Source organism: Oryx dammah, unplaced genomic scaffold (assembly GCF_014754425.2).
Source record: "Oryx dammah isolate SB20612 unplaced genomic scaffold, SCBI_Odam_1.1 HiC_scaffold_19, whole genome shotgun sequence".
NCBI classification, from domain to species: Eukaryota; Metazoa; Chordata; class Mammalia; order Artiodactyla; family Bovidae; genus Oryx; species Oryx dammah.
Window position 1 is genome coordinate 32,779,526 of NW_024070203.1, and position 23,982 is coordinate 32,803,507.

At 37.9% G+C, this 23,982-nt stretch overlaps 1 protein-coding gene across 1 annotated transcript in view; it reads left to right on the forward strand.

Annotated features, from left to right (window-relative positions):
• SNTG1 (syntrophin gamma 1) overlaps positions 1 to 17,781 on the forward strand; it is a 140,812-nt gene extending 123,031 nt beyond the window's left edge. Inside the window, exon 17 of the mRNA XM_040261680.1 lies at positions 17,289 to 17,781. Coding sequence (XP_040117614.1) covers positions 17,289 to 17,447 — 159 coding nt within the window. The 3' untranslated portion in view covers positions 17,448 to 17,781. The remainder of the gene's footprint in view (positions 1 to 17,288) is intronic.
• The last annotated feature ends 6,201 nt before the right edge of the window (positions 17,782 to 23,982 follow it).

Here is a 23,982-nt window from a genome sequence, read left to right on the forward strand (position 1 = left end):
ACAACGTTTCATTTCTTAGTTTTAATTTTTGTGAACTGTATTTCTGTCACACTAAAATAATATTCTGGGAACTGAAACATTTTCTTGGTGGTTTCACATTCTAAATAATAATTTATAAAAGATATTCTATCACTATTTATTCCCTGTTTGGATATGAATGAGTGTATGTCTGTGCTCACTGAGTCGTGTCCTCTTTGTGATCTCATAGACTGCAGCTGGCCAGACTCCTCTGTCCATGGGATTCTCCAGGCAAGAATACTGGAGTAGGTTTCCATTCCCTCCTCCAGGGGAGCTTCCCAACCCAGGGATCAAATCCACTCTTACATCTCCTGCATTGACAGGCGGGTTCTTTGCTACTAGCGCCACCTGGGAAAACTTTGGATATAAATACCAATTCCTAAAAAATATTTTTTAAATCAATTCATGTTTTTGTTTGTTATTCTGTTAAACAAAATGAATAAATGAATGATTTTTTGCTTTGCTCCATGTAGACTTTTAGTATTCTGAAATATATCAGAAAGATTCACTACTTTATGTTTATGATTATGTATTTGTAGATATTCAAAATCTGAAGGACTTCCTTTGCCCTACTGTGAAATTCACACCAACAGTCTTCGGGTTAGAATGAGTTATAAATATATTATTTCAGTGGGGAAGAGAGAATAAATAATGAATACCAAAGTGAAAAATGAATTCTATGGAAATGAAAACTCAGATATAAATTTTCAACTCTGACTTAAAATGACCATAATTCAGGTACATCCTGGTACCTATTAAGTCCGGGGGAGGTTTGGCTGACATTCAGAGCCTCCAAAGGACAGACCCTTCCTGACTCCCATCCGGGCTCTCTGCAGCCCTGCTCTGTGCAGACCAGAGGCTCTCACTCCCCTTTTAACAAGACAGCTTCCTTCTCACGGCTGCTCCTGCTTTTGTCTGGACTCTTCTCTCAGTCTGCTTGGCTCTGACCCTATCAGAGTGCCCACCCCTGCCCTGAGCTTGTCCCTTGACTCCTCTCAGCACCTGCTCCTTGGTGCTGTGAAGGGGCCTGTGGAGCGACTCCTCTCTGCCAGCTTCTGTCCAGCTGTTTTTCACATCTGTCTCCGGTCAGTGTGGACGGAGGCCTGGGTACCATCACCCTCTCCCTCCTGACTCCCATGTCCTCACCCCGCCTCGCCTGGTTCCTAAATGCAGACCTGCCTGTGGGCACCCCAACTCTGTGCCCCTGGCTGCCATGGGTGGATCATTGCTCCGTGTCATCACGCATACTGCTCTTCCAATTGCGTCTTGGTGTCACTATAAGAATGAATCTCTACTCTCCAAAAGGATGTATCTTTAAGCTTTGGCGGATTTCCCACTTTGACACTCAGGAATCTTAACATGATGAGTGGTGTCAGTGTTGTCAGTTCTGTGTTCTTCAGGCAAACGTGGAGTGTCAACCACTAGTTAATATGTTTGATTTGATAAACTCCTTCTCATCTGATATTTTTAATGTGCTAACAAATCCTTAGTCTGCAACATGAAGCGAAAAAGATAAATGCCATGAAATGACTAGTAACTATTGTATTTAGACTTCGTTAATGTAGCTCATATACTTACTGCTTCCTTAACTATTCTATTTATTAGTTGTCTGCCAGCTTTGAAAAGGAGAAGGTGATGGCACCCCACTCCAGTACTCTTGCCTGGAGAATCCCATGAGCGGACGAGCCTGGTAGGCTGCAATCCATGGGGTCACTGAGAGTCGGACACGACTGAGCAACTTCACGTTCACTTTTCACTTTCATGCATTGGAGAAGGCAATGGCAACCCACTCCAGTGTTCTTGCCTGGAGAATCCCAGGGATGGGGGAGCCTGGTGGGCTGCCGTCTATGGGGTCACACAGAGTCGGACACAACTGAAGCGACTCAGTAGCAGCAGCAGCAGCAGCTTCAAAATGCTACTTTTTATGGTTAGCATGTTTTACATAATACTTCATAAATTCATTTAATAAGAAATAGTTTCAGAAGCTATTTATTGAATGTTTCTCCTTGAACTTAGTAGTGTTAGTGGCTCAGTCATGTCCGACTCTTTGCGACCCCATAGACTATAACCTGCCAGACTCCTCTGTCCATAGGATTCCCCAGGCAAGAACACTGGAGTGGGTTGCCATACCCTCCTCCAGGGTTTCTTCCCAACCCAGTGATCAAACCCAGGTGTCTTGCATTGCAGGCACATTCTTTGCCGTCTGAGCCACCAGGTACTCCTCCTTAAATTTAGAGGCGGTAATTTTTGAGTAGTGAAAAGAGAAGTTTCAAGGCCAATGAGACAGTGTGACCACAGGTGAATTGCCACACTTATTCAAAGTCACCACCTTATATAAAATGAGGAAGAAAAAGACCTAGATGGGTGATACTGAAAATACCAAATTAATCATGGACACTGTTTTAAAACCAGCCAATCAGAACAGCGGCCAGCTCTATAGAATCATTTAGCCATGCTGGTGTGCATCGCCTCTGCCAATACCACCGAGCTCATACTTACTATTAAAACTAGTGCAGTTGCTATTTTGTAACTTTTATCATGGTAACATGTGAGCAGTAATCAGAAGCTCCTTCACAGGAGGAAAGCAGGAAGAATGCCAGCACATATCACATCACGAAACTTATAAACTGATGTCACTTGAGAATTCAGCATTTCTTCACTTTTTTCTAAATGAGGGAATAGGCAGCATAATACAGTGAAAAGAAAATTAGGATCAAGTAACTTTAAGTACCTGATGCTAAGAGTAGACTCATTGGAAAAGACTCTGATGCTGGGAAAGATTGAAGGCAGGAGAAGAAAGGGGCGACAGAGGATGAGATGGTTGGATGCATTCACTGACTCAATGGACATGAGGTTGAGCAAACTCTGGGAGATGGTGAAGGGCAGGGAAGCCTGGTGTGCTGCAGTCCATGGGGTCACAAAGAGTTGGATACGACTTAGTGACTGAACAATAACTTGAGTAAAACTCTCTTCTTTACCATTTCCCAGCTACATGACCTGGGCAATTCACCAAATTATGACTGCTGCCTTGCAGGAAAAATGTAAGGAATAAATACCCATGGTACCTGGCATATGGAAGATAATAAATCACTCAGGAATGATTTCATCTTCAAAGACTGTAGCATAAACATAGAGAAAGACTAGTTAGTAAAGGTGATTACTTATATATGTAAACTCTCCTGTCCACATTTAAGGAATTCAAATGTATAACCATAATCCAAGTTTGTGTCACTTATCAAATTCCTTGGACAATTAATTTATATTATTTTTTAAATTGTAATGGGTTTAGAGACAGGAACCCCAAGTCAGGGACAGAAACTTCTCCTGCATATTATGATATATGTGCTATTACTTTATCTGTTGTAACACTGGCGTCCACCCTATGTGGTTGTTATTCACCACTGTGCCTTCTCCACTAGATCAAGAATGTGTTAAGTGTGAGGAATGTGTCTTACAACCCAGCATTCCTAAGGCTTAACCTGATGCTTGCCTGGAAACAGGCGGGTCATAACTGTCTCTATTTCATTTAATTTAATATTTCCTGGTCCATTATTTAATCATTGTGTAGACATGAGAGTTTATTTCTGGAATAAATGCCTAGGAGGGCAGTTGCTCAGTCATATGGAAAACGTTTATTTAGTTTCAAAGAAAATGCCAAATCACTGTGCAGAGTAGCTGTGACAGTTTGCATTCCCTTCAACAATGCACCAGAAACTCAGTCTCCTTACATCCTCCCCAGCATTTGGAATGGTCACTACTTTTCTTTTCAGGAGTTCTCATCATAGTTTTAATTTTCATTCCCTAATGACTAGCAGTGATTTTTTTGGTGGGGGGAGTGCAGGGGGTTTCCAAAATCACTGCACATGGTGACTTGCAGCCATGAAATTAAAAGACACTTGCTCCTTGGAAGGAAGGTTATGACCAACCTAGAGCATATTAAAAAGCAGAGACATTACTTTGCTGACAAAAGTCCATCTGGTCAAAGCTATGGTTTTTCCAGTAGTCATATATGGATGTGAGAGTTGGCCTATAAATAAAGCTGAGCACTGAAGAATTGGTGCTTTTGGAACTATGGTGTTGGAGAAGACTCTTGAGAGTCACTTGGACTTCAAGGAGATCAGATAAGTCAATTGCAAAAGAAATCAATCCTTAATATTCATTGGAGGGACTGATGCTGAAGTTGAACTTCAATGCTTTGGCGACCTGGTACAAAGAACTGACCCATGGGAAAAGACCCTGATGCTGGGAAAGATTGAAGGTGGGAGGAGAAGGGGATGGGATAGTTGGGTGGCATCACCAACTCAATGGGCATGAGTTTGAACAAGCTCTGGGAGTTGATGATGTATAGGGAAGCCTGGCGTGTTGCAGTCCATGAGGTCGCAAAGAGTCAGACGTGACTGAGCAACTGAACTGAACTGAATGACTAGCAGTGCTGAACAACGTCTTATGTGACTATTTTCTAAGTATTTATGTCCCCTTATACTTATGTCCCCTTTGGTGAAACATCTCTTCTTACTTTTTCCTGTTTTCAAATTGTATTTTGTGATTTGTTTTACTTAAGAGTTTTATGAGTTATTATATATTGGATTGGCCAAGAAGTTTGGAAAAAACCCAAGCAAACTTCTTGGCCAATTCAATATTTTGTATATGAGGATTTGTTAGATGTAATGTTTGCAAATATTTTCTTCCAGTGTGTAATTTGTGTTTCATCTTCTTAACAGTGTATCGTGTATCTTGCAGAGAAATTTAAAGATTTTTAGAAACCAAATTATCAGTTCTTTCTCTTAGAAATAATGATTTTAAAAATTCTTTAGCACCCCCAAGGGCCAAACGTTTTCTCTTATGCCACTTTCAAAATGTATTATAAGCTTGCCATTGACAGTTATATATGATACATTTGAGTCTATTTTTTTTTCCTATAAGTTGTGGGGTTTGACTGACTTTCTCTGTTTTGCCTGTGGGTATCTGGTTACAACACCATCATTTGTTGTAAAGACCATTCTTCCTCTGTTGAATTATGTCAGCAGCTTCATTAGAAAATCCTACCTCTGTGGTGCTACTTCTTGGTGCTTTTTTGCCTCTGTCACTTCGCTAGTATCATTCATTCTTTGACACAGCAGCTAAACGACAATCCTTGAAACGGATGGTTCTGTCCACTTTATGGTTATCTTTCAAAACTGCTTTAGTTGTTCTCGTTTCTTTGTGTTTCCATGGACATTTCAGAATTACCCTCTGTATATCCATGAATAATCTCAGAGACCCTTCAGGAGGGAGGGCATGACAGATATCAATTTCAGGAGAATTGACATCTTTACTATGCTGATTTCTTAAAGCAATGAAAACAGACTGTCTTTCTATTTTTTTGAACTTCTGATTTATTTCTTCAGTATTGTGTAGTTTTCATTATATAGAACCTATGCATACTTTGTTAAACTTAGATAAACCATTTATTCTTTTTTTTGAGAGAATATAAACATCTTAAAATTTTTCATTTTCCAAATATTAATGCTAATATGTAGCAATATAATTAACATTTATATATTTACATTGCATCCTGAAACCTGTATATATATATATATATATATATATATACACACACACACACACATACACATATATATATTATTAGTTATAGGTCTTTTGTTTCTATTTATGCTTTTTAAAATTCTTCCACTTTATTTACATAGATTACCAAGACATATGGAAATAAGGAACAAGGTTTCTTTTTTCAGATTCATATAGCATTGCTATCTTTTTCTTGCCTACAAATTTAAATACTATATTGAATACCAGTAATGAGTGTGGACATTCTTGATTTGTTCCTTATTTTAGGGAAAATCATTTAGCTTTTCACCAAGTGAGTGAGTGAAAGTTGCTCAGTTGTGTCCGACTCTTTGCGACCCCATGGGCTGTATAGTCCATGGAATTTGCCAAGCCAGAATACTAGAATGAGTAGCCTTTCCCTTCTCTAGGGGATCTTCCCAACCAGGGATCGACCCAGGTCTCCCGTATCGCAGGAGGATTCTTTACCAGCTGAGTCAGTGGTCTAATGGAATTATTTTCTCAGGTTAAGCTAGGTCCCATATTTTTCTAAAGGTTTTATTATGAGTGAATATCAATTAGTATGACAATGTCAGTTTTCTTGTTTGGCTTCTTAATGCAACAGAATATATTAATGGATTTTCAGATACTGACCCTGTCTTACAACTGGAATAAACCCTAGTTAATAATGATGTGGAATTTCTTACATATGTGGCTGAATTTTATTTGTCAAATTTTTAAGTATTTTTGCTTTTACATCTATGAGAGTTATTGGTCTGTTGGGGCTTTGTTGTTGTTGTTGTTGTTGTTTGGTTGGCTGGTTGGTTTGGTACTGTCTTTGCCTACTTTTGGTATTGGAACAAGCTGGAATAAAATGAGTTGAAAATGTTCCTCCTCTTTTTTATTTTCTGGAAGATATTGTATACCATTGTTGTTGACTCTTCCCTAAAAGTTTAGTAAAGTTCTGTGGTGGAACCACATCAGTCAGGAGATTTCATTTTGAGGATTTTTTTAAACTATGAGTTCAACTTACTTAGTAGATAACTATTCAAATTATCTATTCCTATCAGATGATTTGTGGTAATTTTTACTTTCCAAGGTCTTCATCAATTTTATCTAAGCTGTCAAATTTACGTGTGTAGACTTTTTCATAGTATTTCCTTATTGTCACTTTGAAGTGTGCAGATTCTATAACAGCATCCCTAAATCATTCCCAATGTTAATAATTGGTGCCTTCTTTCTATTTATCTGTCAGTCTTGCTAGAGACTATTCAAAGAACTAATAGTTCTCCTTTATTTCCTCAGTTGAGCTCTGTGATACTTGATGAATTCTTCTCTCACCTTTATTATTTACTTCTCTTTGGTTGCTTTGGTTTTATATTGCTTTTCTTTTTCTGATTTCTCAAGTGGAATTTTAAAATTGTTGACTCAAAACATTTTTGTTTCTAATATAAAAATTTAATTCCAGAATTTCCTTCTTAAGACTGTATTCCACAAATTTTGATATATTGTATTTCTATTTTTATTCAACTCAGTGTATTTTTAATTTCCCTCAAGGCTTCCTCTTTAACAGATGGATTTTCTTTTAAGAAGTGTGATGTTTATGTTCTATGTATTTGGAGATTTTTTTGCTATATTTCTAGAATTGATTACTAGTATGATACAGTTAGTCAGAGAATATATTCTGTATGATTTCACTTCATTTTTCTCTTACCTTATGTCAGATACTCTACTTGAATAAGACAAAATAGACTTTAAAATACTGTTCAAAATATAGAGAAAGTTATATAATGAAAAAGGGGTCAATTCAACAAAAAGTTATAACAATTATCAGTATATATGTACTTAACATCAGAGCACCTAATATATAAAAATATTGGCATATATGAAGAGAAAAATTGACAGAAATGCAACCATAGTAAGAGACTTCAAAGACATCACTTTGCCGACAAAGGTCCATCTAGTTAAAGCTATGTTTTTTTCCAGTAGTCATGTATGGATGTGAGAGTTGGACCATAAATAAGGCTGAATGCCAAAGAATTGATACTTTCCAATTATGGTACTGAAGATTCTTGAGAGTCCCTTGGACTGCAAGAAGATCAAACCAGCCAATCCTAAAGGAAATCAACCCTGAATATTCATTGGAAGGACTGATGCTGAAGCTCCAATACTTTGGCCACCTGATACAAAGAGCTGACTCATTGGGAAAGACACTGATGCTGGGAAAGACTGAGGATAAAAGAAGGGCCATCCGAGGATGAGATGGTTAGATGGCATCACTGACTCACTGGACATGAATTTGAGCAAATTTGAGGAGATAGTGCAGGAAGGGAATCCTACATGCTGTAGTCCATGAGATAAAAAAAGACTGGGGCACAACTTACCAACTCAGTCAGTTAACTTCAGCCACTCAGTCATGTCTGACTCTGTGGCCCCATGGACTGCAGCATGCCAGGCCTCCATGTCCTAGAATGTTTTAAGCTTCCCGTGCCTCTCACAGTTGGGAGGCTGTAAACAATCACATGCATAACTGCAGGAGTCTGAACAAACCTGTCAGGCAAGCTAAAAAGTCATCCAAGGGTTTGGATTGGAACACTCTATTATGCCCAGGAGATTTATTAACTAGAGCTCTAAGTTGATTTTCTTTAGAGAAAGGTGGTCGGGGACAGCCCCCTGTTAATGTCAGATGTGTTGGTGAGAGACATGAAATAATAAAACAGACAGATTCTGGTTTGGGGGTAGATGCTTGAGCAGGTCCAGGGGATCCCTTGAGTCCTGATCCGCCTTGCCCGTCAGGTCTCTCCACATAACCTTGTCATGGGTGGGATCTCCCATGCTGGCTCCCAGCATCCATGTCCATCACCAACTCCCAGAGCTTCCTCAAACTCACTTCCATTGAGTCGGTGTTGCCATCCAACCATTCCATCCTCTGTCATCCCCTTTTCCTCCTGCCTTCAGTCTTTCCTAGCATCAGGGTCTTTTCCAATCAGTCAGTTCTTCACATCAGATGGCCAAAGTATTGGAGTTTCAGCTTCAGCATCAGTCCTTTCAGTGAACGTTCAGGACTGATTTCCTTTAGTATTGACTGGTTGGATCTCCTTTCAGTCCAAGGGACTCTCCAGAGTCTTCTCCAACATCACAGTTAAAAAGCATCAGCTCTTCAGCACTCAGCTCTCTTTATAGTCCAACTGTCACATCCATACATGACTACTGCAAAAACCATAACTTTGACTAGATGGACCTTTGTCTGAAAAGTAATGTCTTTGCTTTTTAATATGCTATCTAGGTTGGTCATAGCTTTTCTTCCAAGGGCAAGCATCTTTTAATTTCATGGCTGCAGTCACCATCTGCAGTGATTTTGGAGACCAAGAAAATTAAGTTGCTCATTGGTTCCATTGTTTCCCCATCTATTTGTCATGAAGTAATGGAGATGGATGCCATGATCTTTGTTTTTTGAATATTGAGTTTTAAGCCAGCTTTTTCACTCTCCTTTTTCCATCAAGAGGCTCTTTAGTTTTTCTTCACTTTCTGCCATAAGGATGGTGTTATCTGCATATCTGAGGTTATTGATGTTTCTCCCGGCAATCTTGATTCCAGCTTGTGCTTCTTCCAGCCCAGCATTTCTCATGATGTACTCTGCATATTAGTTAAATAAGCAGGGTGACAATATACAGCCTTGACATATTCCTTTCCCAATTTGGAACCAGTCCATTGTTCCATGTCTGGGTTCTAACTGTTGCTTCCTGACTTGCATACAGATTTCTCAGGAGGCAGGTAAGGTGGTCTGGTATTCCCATCTCTTTAAGAATTGTCCACAATTTGTTGTGATCCACACAGTCAAATGCTTTGACATAATCAATAAAGTAGAAGTTTTTCTGGAATTCTCTTGCTTTTTCTATGATCCATTAGATGTTAACCATTTGATCTCTGGTTCCTCTGCCTTTTCCAAATCCAGCTTGAACATCTGGAAGTTCTTGGTTCACATACTGTTGAAACCTGACTTGGAGAATTTTGAGCATTACTTTGCTACCTTGTGAGATGAGTGCAATTGTGCAGTGATTGGACCATTCTTTGGCATTGCCTTTCTTTGGAATTGGAATGAAAACTGACCTTGTTTACTCCTGTAGCCACTAATGAGTTTTCCAAATTTGCTGGGATATTGAGTGTAACATTTTCACAGCATCATCTTTTAGGATTTGAAATAGCTCAACTGGAATTCCATCACCTCCACTAGCTTTGTTCACAGTGATGCTTCCTAAGGCCCACTTGACTTCTCATTCCAGGATGTCTGGGTCTAGGTGAATGGTCACACCATCATGGTTATCTGGCTTATGAATATCTTTTTTGTACAGTTCTTTTGTGTATGCTTGCTGCCTCTTCTTAATATCTTCTGCTTCTGTTAGGTCCATACCATTTCTGTTCTTTCTTGTCCCCATCTTTGCATGAAATGTTCCCCTGGTATCTCTAATTCCTTAAAGAGATCTCTAGTCTTTCCCATTCTATTGTTTTCCTCTGTTTCTTTTCATTGATCACTGAGGAAGGCTTTCTTATCTCTCCTTTCTATTCTTTGGAACTCTGCATTCAGATGGGTATATTTTCCTTTTCTCCTTTGCCTTTAGCTTCTCTTTTCTCAGCTATTTGTAAGCCCTCCTCAGACAACCATTTTGCCTTTTTGCATTTCTTTTTCTTGAGAATGGTCTTGATCCCTGCCTGCTGTACAATGTCACAAGCCTCCATCCATAGTTCTTCAGGCACTCTCTCTATCAGATCTAGTCCCTTGAATCTACTTGTCGCTTCTACTGTATGACTGTAAGGGATTTGATTTAGGTCATACCTGAATGGTTTAGTGGTTTTCTCTACTTTCTTGAATTTAAGTCTGAATTTGGCAATAAGGAGTTCATGATCTGAGCCGCAGTCAGCACCTGGTCTTGTTTTTGCTGACTGTATAGAGCATTTCCATCTTTGGCTGCAAAGAATACAATCAATCTGATTTCAGTATTGACCATCTGCTAATGTCCACTTACCAACTGAACAACAGCAAAAGGAGACTTCAATACCCCACTTTTATTAAATCTCAAAGTTGTATTTTTTAAAAGAAAAACAAACTCAAAAACTGTTAGATAAAGAAAAAAGAGATATATAAACAAATTTAGAAATGAAAGAGGAGACATTACAATGGATAACACAGAAATAAAAAAAGAATAAACTTAAAGACTTCACCATAATACCTGATCCTATAAAACTCCTGGGAGAAAACATAGGGAAAAAACTTCTTGACACTGATCTTGACAATAATATTTTGGATATGATTCAAAATTTGATATATGATATAAAAGCATAGGCAACAAAAACCAAAACAGACAATTGGTAGTACATTAAATTAAAATGATTTGCATAGCAAAGAAAATATTTAAAAAGCATTCTAAGTAATGTGAAAAAATTTTGTTTGCAAACCATGCATCCAATAATGAGTTAATTTGCAAAATATATAAGGAACTCATACTACTCAATACCAAAATACAAATAATACAGTTAAAATGAGCTAGGGTCTAATAGACACTTCTCTAAAAAAGAAATGTAAATAACTATCAAATACATAAGAATTTGCTCAATATTTCTAAATCTCAGGGTAACACAATTCAAAAACACAGTGAGATATCACCTTACACCAACTTGGGCAACTATCAACGAAATGTCAAAAATAATAATGTAGGCAAAGATAAGAAGAAAGGAAACCCTTGTGAATCTCTGGTGGAAATGTAAATTGGTACCACTGTTATAGAAATCAGTATGAGGATTCCTCTAAAGGAATAAATAGGGGTGGCACATTATCCAGCAATCCCACTTCTGGATATTTTTCCAAATTAATTGAAATCTATATGTTGAAAATATATTGGTTTCCCTTATGCAAGATTTGTGGTGATTGTTCAGTTGCTAAGTCGTGTCCGACTCTTTGCAACCCCATGGACTGCAGGACTCCAGGCTTCCCTGTCCTCCACTATCTCTCAGAGTTTGCTCAAGTTATACAAGATTAATAGAGACCTAATGAGTAATGCGGTGATGGTAGGTAATGATATGAAATACTTGACATTTGCGGCAAGGATAGGTAGTCAGTAAACCACCCCTAGCATGCACTCTAGTTGTTATAGAGATTGTGGTATATGAATTAGTTTGATTGTGGTGTGCTTTTTACAGTGCATACATTTATCAGAACATCAACTCATGCACCTTAACTATTGTCAAGACATAGTTTTATATGTCTAAGATATCATCAAAAAGCTGTATTAAAAAAAAAGATGAAATAGTTTAGTAAAGGGACTCAGTTCTTGCTATATATGATAAGACGACAGCTTTAAATAAGACATACTCTCATAGTATATAATATATCCCAGGTTACAAGGCAAATACATTAAAGCCAGAGCTTATTTCTTATTTCACAAGAGATACTGTTTGGGGAATAGGATTGAGTTGCTGTGCATATTACAAGATTAAAAGTTCTAAATAGTATTTAAATTTTTCATTGTGAAAAGTCTTAGAAATACTTAAAAAGGACAAGAGTTGGGGAAACATACTTTATTTTTTGTTTTTGTTGTTTTATGGCTATACAAAGACAATGTTATAATACCAAAACTGGTTATATCTTTTTTTCTCTGAAAGTAGAAATTCATAAATTCTCACTTCATTACACAGAAAGCTTAGTAAATTTGCCATCAGTTTTTCAAAGCCTCATTAAACTTCCCAGAACTTTCCTAGTAGAACAGAGGAGAGGTTCCCAATTGAAGTCATAAGCAATATTACAGTAATTTGATAATTAATTTAAAAGCTCATTTTATTGTTACTGGGTACTTTTTTTAAAGTGCTGTTTTTATGATGTTAGTATAGATGCTAATTCATCAAGGGTTACCAACATATTCTCATTGTTGGACATTAGTTTAAAAAATATATATATATATATATATATGCTTACTATTTTTAACATTTCACTATTATTTTTATGTATATCTATTTTTAAATTATAATTTGATATAATACAAGAAGTCAGGGAATCCCCAGATTTCAAAATAGTCTGCCTTCTAAAGGCATTGCTGTCACTTTATTCTTTGAAATTCATGACCATCCCTGTAGGGAAACACTGTTAAAATCTTTCATAAACTAGTGTATATAGCATATTAATCCTAAATTACTGGATTTAACATGTGGCAAAGGTAGTACTTTTTGTAAAATAAGAGAAGGAAAAAGAAAATTGCTTTTTTATTTAGTGGAACAGAGCAGAGTTTGGAAACATCTCTAGACATTTTCCCAAAAATCCTTCCTGCCCCCACTCTCCATGGTCTCAGAGACATCAAATGGCCCCAAGAGAACTTCCCACATAATATAAGATTTAGTAAGACTTAAATCAGAAATTGAGGATTGAATCCCAGTAATGCTACTTACAAGCTATTTTCTATAAATCTTCATTTTCTGATTATAAATTGTGGATAAAAGTGTCTGCCCAAAAGGATTGCTCTCAGCATGAAATGTTCCCTGGTTTGCAGGTAAGGATTGAGTATACAACACGGTAAAGGGAACACTTCGTATGCTGAGTCAGCACCTGCCAGAGACCCTACTAAAGAATGCATGATGTGCTGAAAAGTCTGCCTTTCAGAAGATAATGACTTATCATCTAAGCAGATTCCTCTGTGGCATTTGGAGGGATCATGAACTAGGAAGCTTAATATTCACAAAGCCAAACCCAGGAGGGACTGGGGCCGACAATCTTCCTCTGCGTAGAAAGCGAAAGATCAGCTTCCTAGCTAGCCTGTTGTTCGTTTTCTCACTCTTTCTGGCATCCAAAACCAGAGGTTTTCTAGAACTCTCCTTTCATTGTGAACTCCCAGAGCCCCAGCTGTTTAGATTCTGGAGAAGAAAAATGAAGATGGGGCGGCTCCTGCTTGTAATGAGGTCCTTTATCAAAGCTGTTTGGTGCCTCATACTGCAATAGAAACTGGAGCAGCTGGGAGTGAATGGGGATGGAGGTGGGGATGAAGTATGTGTGTTTGTGTGTGTGTGTGCACGTGAGTGCATGTGTGTGATTTCCATACAATTGACTTTGTCCAAAATCATAGTGTAGAAGAAACTGGAGTGGCTGGAAGTAAATGTGGAGAATGAGTCAAGTGTGTGTGTGTGTGTGTGTGTGTGTGTGAGATTTACATATCTCTGATCTTACCTAAAACTTTATTTCAAATGCTTGATTGGAGCAGGGAATGAATACATGAAGGAGAACTCTGCACTGGATACTCGTCTTCCTTGAAAAGAGCTCCTAAGCTCCCGGGAATCCCCAAGGGTTCCGAGTCATGTTTATTTCTCTCTGAGAATGTTTCCTCCTTGTGCATGATTTATTTTCAAGCCTCTTATATTCTTCATAGGGATACTGAATTTTATTTACCCACATATGTTAAGAATCGCAACTTCTTTTAATCTAGTAAACTAGAAAACTTAACCTGGTGTTTTTTATGTAAAACATATATTAACTGCCTCCAAAGTGTCAGAGGGAACATGTCAAGGGCATGATTTTCTTTTTCCTTTTTCCCCAAAGTCACCATTCACCTATAGAAGAAATGGAATTGCGTTTGTATTTAATATAAGTAAAAACATTTGAAAATCAAATTTTTAAGAATAAAGATATACTTGAAAGTTTTCTAAGGAGGCAAAGTAACTCAAAATAATCAGTTATGTTGTTATCTTCTCATTATAAAAAACAAATCAAAATTGCAAAAATCATGAAAGCTTTGAAAATGGAAAAAAAATAAAGTGAATTTTGACCCTCCTGAACTATTTGATTATGAAAATGGTAATTACCCTGGTAAAGCCCTTTTGCAGTGCTTGTCAGTACTCGACGTGACACAGACCTTATTCACTGAGGTATGTACTGAAAACCGTTGGCAGCAGTTTTTGTAAGACTGCGGCTGCCTGAGTTGGTGAAACCAGTTGCAACAGCTGTGCAGTGGTATCTCATTGTGGGCTTGGTTTGCATGTCTCTGATGTCACTGATGCTGATCATTTCTGATGATGTTGAACATCCTTTCGTGTACCTGCTGGCCATCTACACATCTTCTTTGAGAGAAATGTCTATTCATATCTTCTGCCTGTTTTTTAATCAGAGTGTGTTGTGTTTTTTGCTATTGAGTTATATGAATTCTTTACATTTTTGGATATTAAGTCCTCACCAGATAATTTGCAAATCCTTCCTCAGTTATTCAATCAAATATCTTGAAATCGTCCTTGACTCGAGTTTACTTTCAATCCCACACATTTTTTAGTTGAAAACCCTTACAACTTCCTTTCTTTCTTTCAATCATATTCCCACAGAGTTTATCAACAGTATAGCCCAAATTATCATTTTAAGACTTAATACCAATTCTTGTCTCTCTGTGCCCAGAAATCTCCAGTGGCTTTCTGTGTCACCTGGAGTAAAGCTCATAAAGGGCTGGAATGCCCTGCATTATTCCTTGACCTCATTTCTTGACCTATTGTTGTTGTTTAGTTAGTTACTAAGTTGTATCTGACTCTTTTGTGACCCCACGGGCTGTAGCCCACCAGGTTCCTAAGTCCATGGGATTTCCCAGGCAAGAAGAATACTGGAGCAAGTTGCCATTCCTTTCTCCCTTGGATCTTCCCCACCCAGGGATCGAACCCACATCTCCTGTGTCTCCTGCACTGGCAGGTGGATTCTTTACCACTGAGCTGCCTGGGATGCCCCCATTATTCACTCAGTTCATTCCATCCCAGTGCCAACAGCCCCTGGCTTTTCCTCAAACGCTCCTAGAATATCTCCATCTCAGGACCTCTGAAATTGACTTCTGCCTCTAGTGTTTCTCTCACAAACATCCAGATGGTTTACTGTTTTATCTCTTGAGGTTTTGCCTTCATGACGACATGGATTTCCCATCCCACAGCCCCTCCTACTCTCTGCTCTTGTCCATGCCTTATTTTCTTGACTGTACTTATCACTACATCCAGAAATATTAACTTGTTTATGCTTTTCCATGTTGTATCCTGCTCGAGACTGTAACTCCCAGGAGGACATTTTTTCTGTCTGCATTGCTTATTACTCTGTCTTTTCAACAAAGAAAAGACCAGATGAATAGTAAACCCTCAATAAATATTCATTGAGTGAATGATTACATTTTGAGGAGAGTTATGCTTAGCGAGATTCATGGGCTCCAGATGAGCTTTGTTCCAAGGAGATGGTAAATGGCTCGATGGACATCATCTTTGGATGCCCAGTAGATAGGTGGACCTGAAAGTCTAGAATTTACATTGGAAAGGAGGAAAAGAGTGTTACTTGTGTATATAGCAATGCAGATCAAAGCCTTAGGAGTAGATGTGATGGCGAAAGGTGACCACTGATCTTAGGAAAGATGAGTTGATGTTGGAATCAAAGGCTAAACTTAAGCACATCTCTGCCCTCTGTTTTTGTTCTGATTGCCTTTAATTTCTTGCCCACCCCACAGCTGACAATAGGTGTAAAAATTTTAAAGTGCCGACTACATCAAATCATTGACATATTCTTGACAAGGTATGAAAATATTAATCATTCTGAAATGTCTTCATATTTAGGCTATTTATTTTTCTGACAACCAAGCTATAATCTCCAATTTAACAGAGATGCAGCAAATATATTTTTGAGAATAAGTTACTTGTATTTTTGCCCAGTTGCAATGTTCAGCAGTATTCTCCCTTTTACCAAGAGTACCGAAAGCACACCTCATGTTTTCCAAAGCCGTCCACCTTTTTACACCTAGTGGATTTATACAAGTTGACACCGAACGCATTCAAAACCCGTGTGTAAAATGAGCTGGCTGCACAGAGAATGAAGGGGCTGTTTTGTGGGCTGAATTGTGGCCAGAGAAAACCTGCTGTGTGACCAGTAACCCCTCACAGTGACAGGAGGCAGGCCATTAAAAATAAGGCTCCCGAAAACATAATGGCCGAGACACTAAAATCAATTTAGGTGGAGTCATTTTAGGAATTTAAAATACTTAAACCAGAGCTCTGGTGTTTTAATACTTAGCATTGGAAACTAAGAACTCCCGATGTCATGAAGGGAATTACTTGGACCGCATAGCTATCTTGCCTACATTGAATAGATGCATTGATTTAACAACCAAGTATGATAATCAAAACTAATTAAATTTAAAATGAGTGCACACATTATATTTTAGAAGTGAACCGTTTGGCTTATAGCATCGAAAACACTCATATCCCTTGCTTTCAGTATTTCATATTCATTGTCCAACAGCAAATAGCAACTGATTCTAGAGAATAGTGAAGAGTACTTGTTAATCATTCTAATCCAAATTTTTCATTTGAATTGTCTCTAAAGAGATAAAAATACTTTTAAATCTACTGCTTCTCTTTGTTTATACTTTATCAAGAGTAAAATTTTAATCTGGCCAAGTGTATTTCTGTGCAGCATTGATCAATGTTGAAAAGACTCTCCTGGGTGATAATCATGTTAAGTCCTTCCAGCTCATGGAGCACTGTATTTTGAAGTAAATCTTCATTTGAAATTAACATACGGAACAAAAGTGCCAACAGTTTCCATAGATTAGATATCTTTGATTCTAGTTAAGTTTATTGCACTTTAAAGAGAAGGTCTAGCTATTATCTAGTAGTGTGGTTATGTTTCATTTATCTCAAGGAAATTGATTTTTATTTTGTGTGACTCATCTCTCTGTCCCTTTCAGGAGCTGGAGTTTTCAAATCTCTTTGCTGTCCTCCACTGCATTCATTCCTTCTTCGCTGCCAAAGTGGCTTGTTTGGACCCTCTGTTTCTAGGCAGTCAGGCTGCTGCCTCTGCGGCTTCCAGCTCTGGAGTACCGAGCAAAGCCAAGTATATGACCTGACAGCCTGAGCTCGGCCTCCCTCTCATCTTGACTTATAAACAGAATGACCTTACTCATCGCCGCAGACAATGGAGAAGCCATCACATCCCCAAGTTAGCAGGGAAGCCAAGTGGAAATCTGAGCGGAGAAGAAGATCAGATGGATCCCCAAAGCATTCTGTTCGAAGGCCTCGGGGGATCGTCCTAAATGAGTGGGACGACTTGCTCTTCCTCGCTGGGTCAGGACCGCTGTGTTGCTTTCACTGAAAGGAAAGACGAACCGATGAATGACTTGAGTGTGTAAATAATATAAAAATTGTAAGCTACCTATAAATAAAACACCCATTAAACAGTCACGTCTGTATTTTAGACTATTTTGTATGACAAATGCATGAAGGGGCTGCTCAGGATCCAGTGCCCTGCTATTATGTGAGGAGCGACAGAAAGAGGCAGTGGCCCCGAGACCAGAGTGAAAACTCTTGTCCAAGAAGAGAGCACCTCAGCTCACTGGTGTGGATCTCTGCTTATAGCTTCACCCCATGACTTGACAGAGGCACCCCAATTTGTGTATGCTGTTGTAAATCATTGCTGAGAATTTCAAAAAGATCGTCGCATTCGACCTACAATAGACACGATGTGAAATGGAATATTTCTTCCTGGGGTCACTGACACCAAATGTGTTATTCACAGCCAGTGTTCCTTCAAAGATGCCAAAATGTGTTAATTTAGTGAGGAATGAAGGAAACATCCATGAACCTCTTGTCCTTTCCTTCATTTACAGAGATTTCTGTTTTACCTGGAATTTATTATTAAATTAAAATTTCATAAATTTTCAGTGACCCCAAAACCTTTCATAGAGAAAATATCAATTCATGTGGTGTAAGAGATGGTTCCTTCTTGTATTCCTAATCCCACCTGGAGCTGGAGTTAATCCTGATCGGAAATGTCCCCAGGAAGTATTCTCAAATCTATTACTTTTGTTGGGTAAATAACATCATTCCATTTTAGTTAGAGCATATGAGAGAATAAGGTAAGATATGAAAATACAAGTTAAAACTTCTACCTTATCATGTCATAAAAAGCAGTCATGCAATGCCAAGTTATGAATTATTGTAGGCATCTTGTCCTAGGAATGTAGGTGTAAAGGGGTTGGAGATTTGAAAGCCCTGGAGTGCACACAGCTCAGATCCCAGATGTTTGTGTAACATTGTCTGTCCTACACCACAGCTGTGCTGAGATCTTCTTTTAAACAACCAGCTCTCTATCAAGAAAAAATTACTTTTATATTAGTACACATGTTCCCAACTCAAACTTGTTGCATACTTCCTTGTGAAGATGACCAAATATATAATAAGGTGGACTAATTTTAAAAAGAAGGAAAAAATCTCTCAAGAAGGAAACATTATTTGTAAAAAGGACACATGAACATTATAATTAAAAATGAACATCAGCTATTTCCATAATCATTATAAATTATTAATTCACTCTGTATCTGATCAACTCTTAAGCACATTAAATTGAAAAGAAGTGAAGTTTCAGGACTGTAGCTGAGTAAGTGCTCAGTTTGATCTAGGTGTCCTTTTAAAAAGAACTAGGGCAAACTGGACAAAATACAGTTCTAACATAGTTTATTTTGACCATCTAACTGAATACAGTTTCATAACAGGAATATGGTGGCTCAGGAGGTAAGAATCTGCCTGCAGTGTTCCATCCCTGGATCAGGAAGAGCCCCTGGAGAAAGGGATGGCAACCAGTATTCTTGCTGGGAGAATTCCATGGACAGAGGAGCCTGGCAGGCTATATAGCCCAGAGGGTTGCAAAAAAGTCAGATATAACTGAGCGACTAACATAGCATAATGGGGATATGACTATGGCATTATGGCTCACTGTTTTTTGATCAGATACAACAGTCATTCTAAAATCAGAAGCCACCAAAGACAGACTTCAGGAGGCCACCAGCCCAAGGGGGCGGGGTGTGGAGGGATGGGCCCCTGCATCAGGATCTGAGCAGAACAGCCAGCTCATCACAAGACCTATGTCACCACCTCGAGTGTGTGTTAGCCTGCCCCATATTGGGGTGACGTCCGTGTGTCCATAATGTGATGATCAGTCGGGCCGCAGGCAATAGGAAATGGGCTACTCAACCTAAAGAAAGAGAAAGTTTTGAAGCTTTCTACAAGTATAACATAATCATTTAAAAATGTCAGCTTTTGTAAAAACTCCATTCAAAAAAATACAAAAAAAAGCAATTTAATTAAATACCCTTTTTGTATGTCATAAAGCTCTTCTAGGCTGTGCTTATGTGTATGTAAAGGAAAAGGTGCACAATGAGATATGTGTGGGTATATGTCTCCTTGTATGACACACACACACACACACACACACGTGTATATATAATAAAATGCTAATCACAAATTCTATAGAAGAATATATTTCAAATAAATATATTAATATACTTTAAATTTACATTGTAAATTATAGGCTAAATTAAAATTTATGATAATACCCTGTTGAGTTTATTTTTGATACTACTGGAAAACAAAACCCACAGGCCTAAATTGCTACTTAACATGACTAGTAGAGAAGCCACCTATTACAAAAATATTACTTTGATTTTCCTCAGTTAGCAAATAACATTTAACATATTTTTTCACTGTGCAATGATTAGACACGGAAATTTGTTATAACTTGGACTACTTGAATGAGAAAGCTTAGAAATAAACAAAAATATTCAGATTAATCTCTACTTCTCATATAATTTAGGTTTAGATGCATGAGATTTTCTCCTTAAATCCTAGTTTATATTAGAGCCATTTTAACAGCAGAATGCTTAATTATGTGTTAATCTCTCCAGTGCCTTGGTATATGTGTGTATGTGTGTGTGTGTGTACATACACAATATACATATATATACATATATGTATACATATGTATGTATATAAATACATGCTAAAGTTCATGATGGTATACATTGTATAAGCTCAAAGGCAACATTACATTATATATACTTGGGTCTGAGAAAGGAGTTCAAATATCATTTGACCTCTTTGCTAACTACTATAACAATGTATATTGCCTGATAAAGAATCACAGTTCATTTAAGCTGAAGTATATTAAAGCAGGGACATTTGTAATTTGTTATATTGCAACAAGTGTTTATTTCAACGCTACTTTAATAGATAATGTAAGTGTAATGTGTACCCCAACATTTACCATCCAACATTATTTTTAAGGGAAAATAATAAGAGTGTCATTTCTTGCCCATTTTTCAGGCATGCACCAACTTAGAGTTTTAAAGCCTTTGACCACAAAACACATTCAGCAAGAAGAAACAAGTCCTTGAAAATAAATGCCAATCGCATATTTACTATGTCAGCAGAGAGACTTTCCTTTGGGAACATTAAAGTTAGAGGTTTCCCTCATTTTCAAAAACAAAACTTGTCATAAACTTTGTTTACATGGAATGCTGGGTTTGAGAAATGCTTGATTTATTACTGTGAAAAAGTATTCATCCTAACACAGATGTAGAATTACTGCTAGAAATCAGCAATGTGGAGAAGCTTTAAAAGCACAAGGAAGATCTTGTGCGTAGCTCTTAAGGTAAGTGTTAATGTTCTATAATATTAACACACGCTTAACACTGCTGTCCTGATGACTCTCCGTAAGGAATTACTCTATTCATTCCTCTAAAACTCTTGTTTATGATTTACTTTTATTGCCTAATACTTTAAAATTATAATTCACTTCTTTGCACATTTGAAGTTGCTTTTAAAGATGAATAGAATACTATAAATGGTATATATTTTATACATATTAAAATGCAATGAAAATACCAGAAGTATGAAATGTAAATATATTTATTTCATTTTTAATTGTTTTGGTGGGTGTTTGTAAGATGTAAATTAATATCTGTGACAACAAATTGTCACTTTGTTCTTTAAGTTCATTAATGTACTACTAATAAAACTGTACCTTTTTTAATGACGCATACAGGAAAATAAAAACAGATACTTTTTACTACATCTGTGTTTTCACTTCCTGGGTTTGATTTGTAAAGTTCACAGATGTTTAGAGCATGTCCTTAGAAGACTTAGCTGCCATCAACAGGGGCAGTGGTGAGCTGCTTACCTTGGGTGCATAACCCTAAGGACACAATTTCTGGCCCACCAGTATGAAATGGAGCAGAACCCCATGGTCCTTCTCTCCATGTCTTTTGCCTGCCTTTCATCTGTGGAAAAACTTTAGCCAAAGAATAAGTTTAGTCAGAGAAGTGAGAACATGCAGAAACAAAGGAAAACGGTCAAAGGAGATCAAATAATAATAATGTAGTCATTAAACACAGTCAAGGACCTTTATTTAGTTCCTTCTCAAGGGTTATAGATCATATTCTGAGCCATATCCTATGAACTGTCTTGTAGATACTGAAACCCCCACCAAGTGGAAGAAGTTAACTACAAGATGACCAAACTGACATAAGCTGCTACAATTTCAAGAAATGGCCTTAGGGAAATGGAAACCGACTGATCCTAGAACTGAAGATTAACTGCACCTAAAGCAATCAAGATGATGTTGGTCAGACCACTGATGGCCAATTTTAAGATAACTGTTAGAGCTGACTACTGTTTCTGCATGTAGCCTCCTGCCTCCATCTATGAAACCCCTGCCCCCGATTGTCAAGGGTGAGAGGGGAGGAGTTGACCTTTGGACAGGAGTCTACACTTCCCACCGGTTGCCATCATCCAAAATAAAGAAAACTTTCCTTTCCACCAACCTGTACTGTTTATTGGCTTTTGAGCAGCTTTTACTAACAAGTATTAATGTTTATGAAGATTAGTTATCTGGCCCCTAAAGGCCCTAGAGATGGAATAAAGATGATATTTGTCCAATTATTTCAGCAACAAGAATTACTGAAAGCAAGACTAGAGTTGTGAATGGCTTCACTATTGTGATGCCGTCAGAGTTATGGCTTCACAATGGTCCGTTAAGAGCTGAATCTATACTAAGAAGACTGGTCTGACAGGACATCACTCTCTGGTCATTCTTAACTGAGAAGCCGCTCATTCATTTCTGTGTCATAAGAGACTCCAGTTTTCTTTCAGGTAATTACAGTGCCAAAGAGTGAACAATTGTAGAAATAGTTTTGAAACAATTCTGATATCTGTGTTATTTTAGTTTCTTAAGGATTATCTATTTGCTCTCGTTTTATCTTTTTTTGAAAAAAAAATTGCTGGAAAATTAATACTTGTTCATTGTAAATAATTAAACCAATCAAAAAGAACACAAAAATTCCAAATAGATACCATATTAAGTCTCATCACCACCAAAAACAAGCACAATTCCTCTTAGATGAACTTTATATATATATCTGATCCAAGAAGATCCCACATGTTGTGGAACAACTAAGCACGAGCATCACAACTACTGAGTCTGTGCTCTAGGGCCAAGCCACAGCTACTGATGCCTGAGTGCCATAGGGCCTATGCTCCACACCAAGAGATGCCAACATAGTGAGAAGTCTGCACATCAAAGCTGCAGAGAGTAACCTGCACAGTAATAAAGATACAGTACCATCAAAAATAAATTAAAAAAAATTTTAAGCTGAATTTTTCTGACACATTCACAGCACTTGGCCACCTTTACTGCCCTGGCTGAAATTACCATTGCTCTCAAGCTTTAGTTTCTACAAAGGCCATGACTGTGGCTACAGAGCTTAGCTGTGTATCTTCACCACTGAGCTGAGCCTGGAACACAGAAGGGGCTTAATGAACTTACTGCTAAATGATTTCAATAAAAGTACTAATTAAAAGTGAAGGTTTGTTCAGAATTAAAGGGAATGAAGAATTGATGCTTTTGAGCTGTGGTGTTGGAGAAGATTATTGAGAGTTCCTTGGACTGCAAGATCAAAAAAGTCAATCCAAAAGGAAATCAGTCCTGAATATTCATTGGAAGGACTGATGCCAAAGCTGAAATTCCAATACTTTGGTCACCTGATGCAAAGAACTGTCTCACTGGAAGAGACTCTGATGCTGGGAAAGATTGAAGGCAAGAGGAGAAGGGGGTGACAGAGGATGAGATGGTTGGATGGCAACACTGACATGATGGACATGAGTTGGGTGTTAGTGATGGACAGGGAAGCCTGGCATGCTGCAGTCCATGTGGTTTCAAAGAGTCAAACACGACTAAACAACTGAAAATGAATGACATTGCAAATTAAGTGATCCAATATACATGGCGGGGCCGAGTCAAGGACCATCTATTGTAATTCCTATCAGTCACCACATTCAAGCTCCAATTACCTATGGAGAATACTTATCTCCTTCCTGTTTGGTCTCTGGGCTGGGAGTTTGACCTGTTCTAAAAATCCACTATGATTCAGCCATGGAGTCCCTTAAGAAACAGAGAGCTGACTGTGTCACCTACTCCATACTTAACAAAAATCTCCTGCAACTTTACTGGAAATTTCAATCCATTAATATGACACAAAGGAAAGAGTATACCCTGGATCCTCCTACTTCCTCACTTCTTCCACGTACAGTGTGGATCATACAGAACTATAG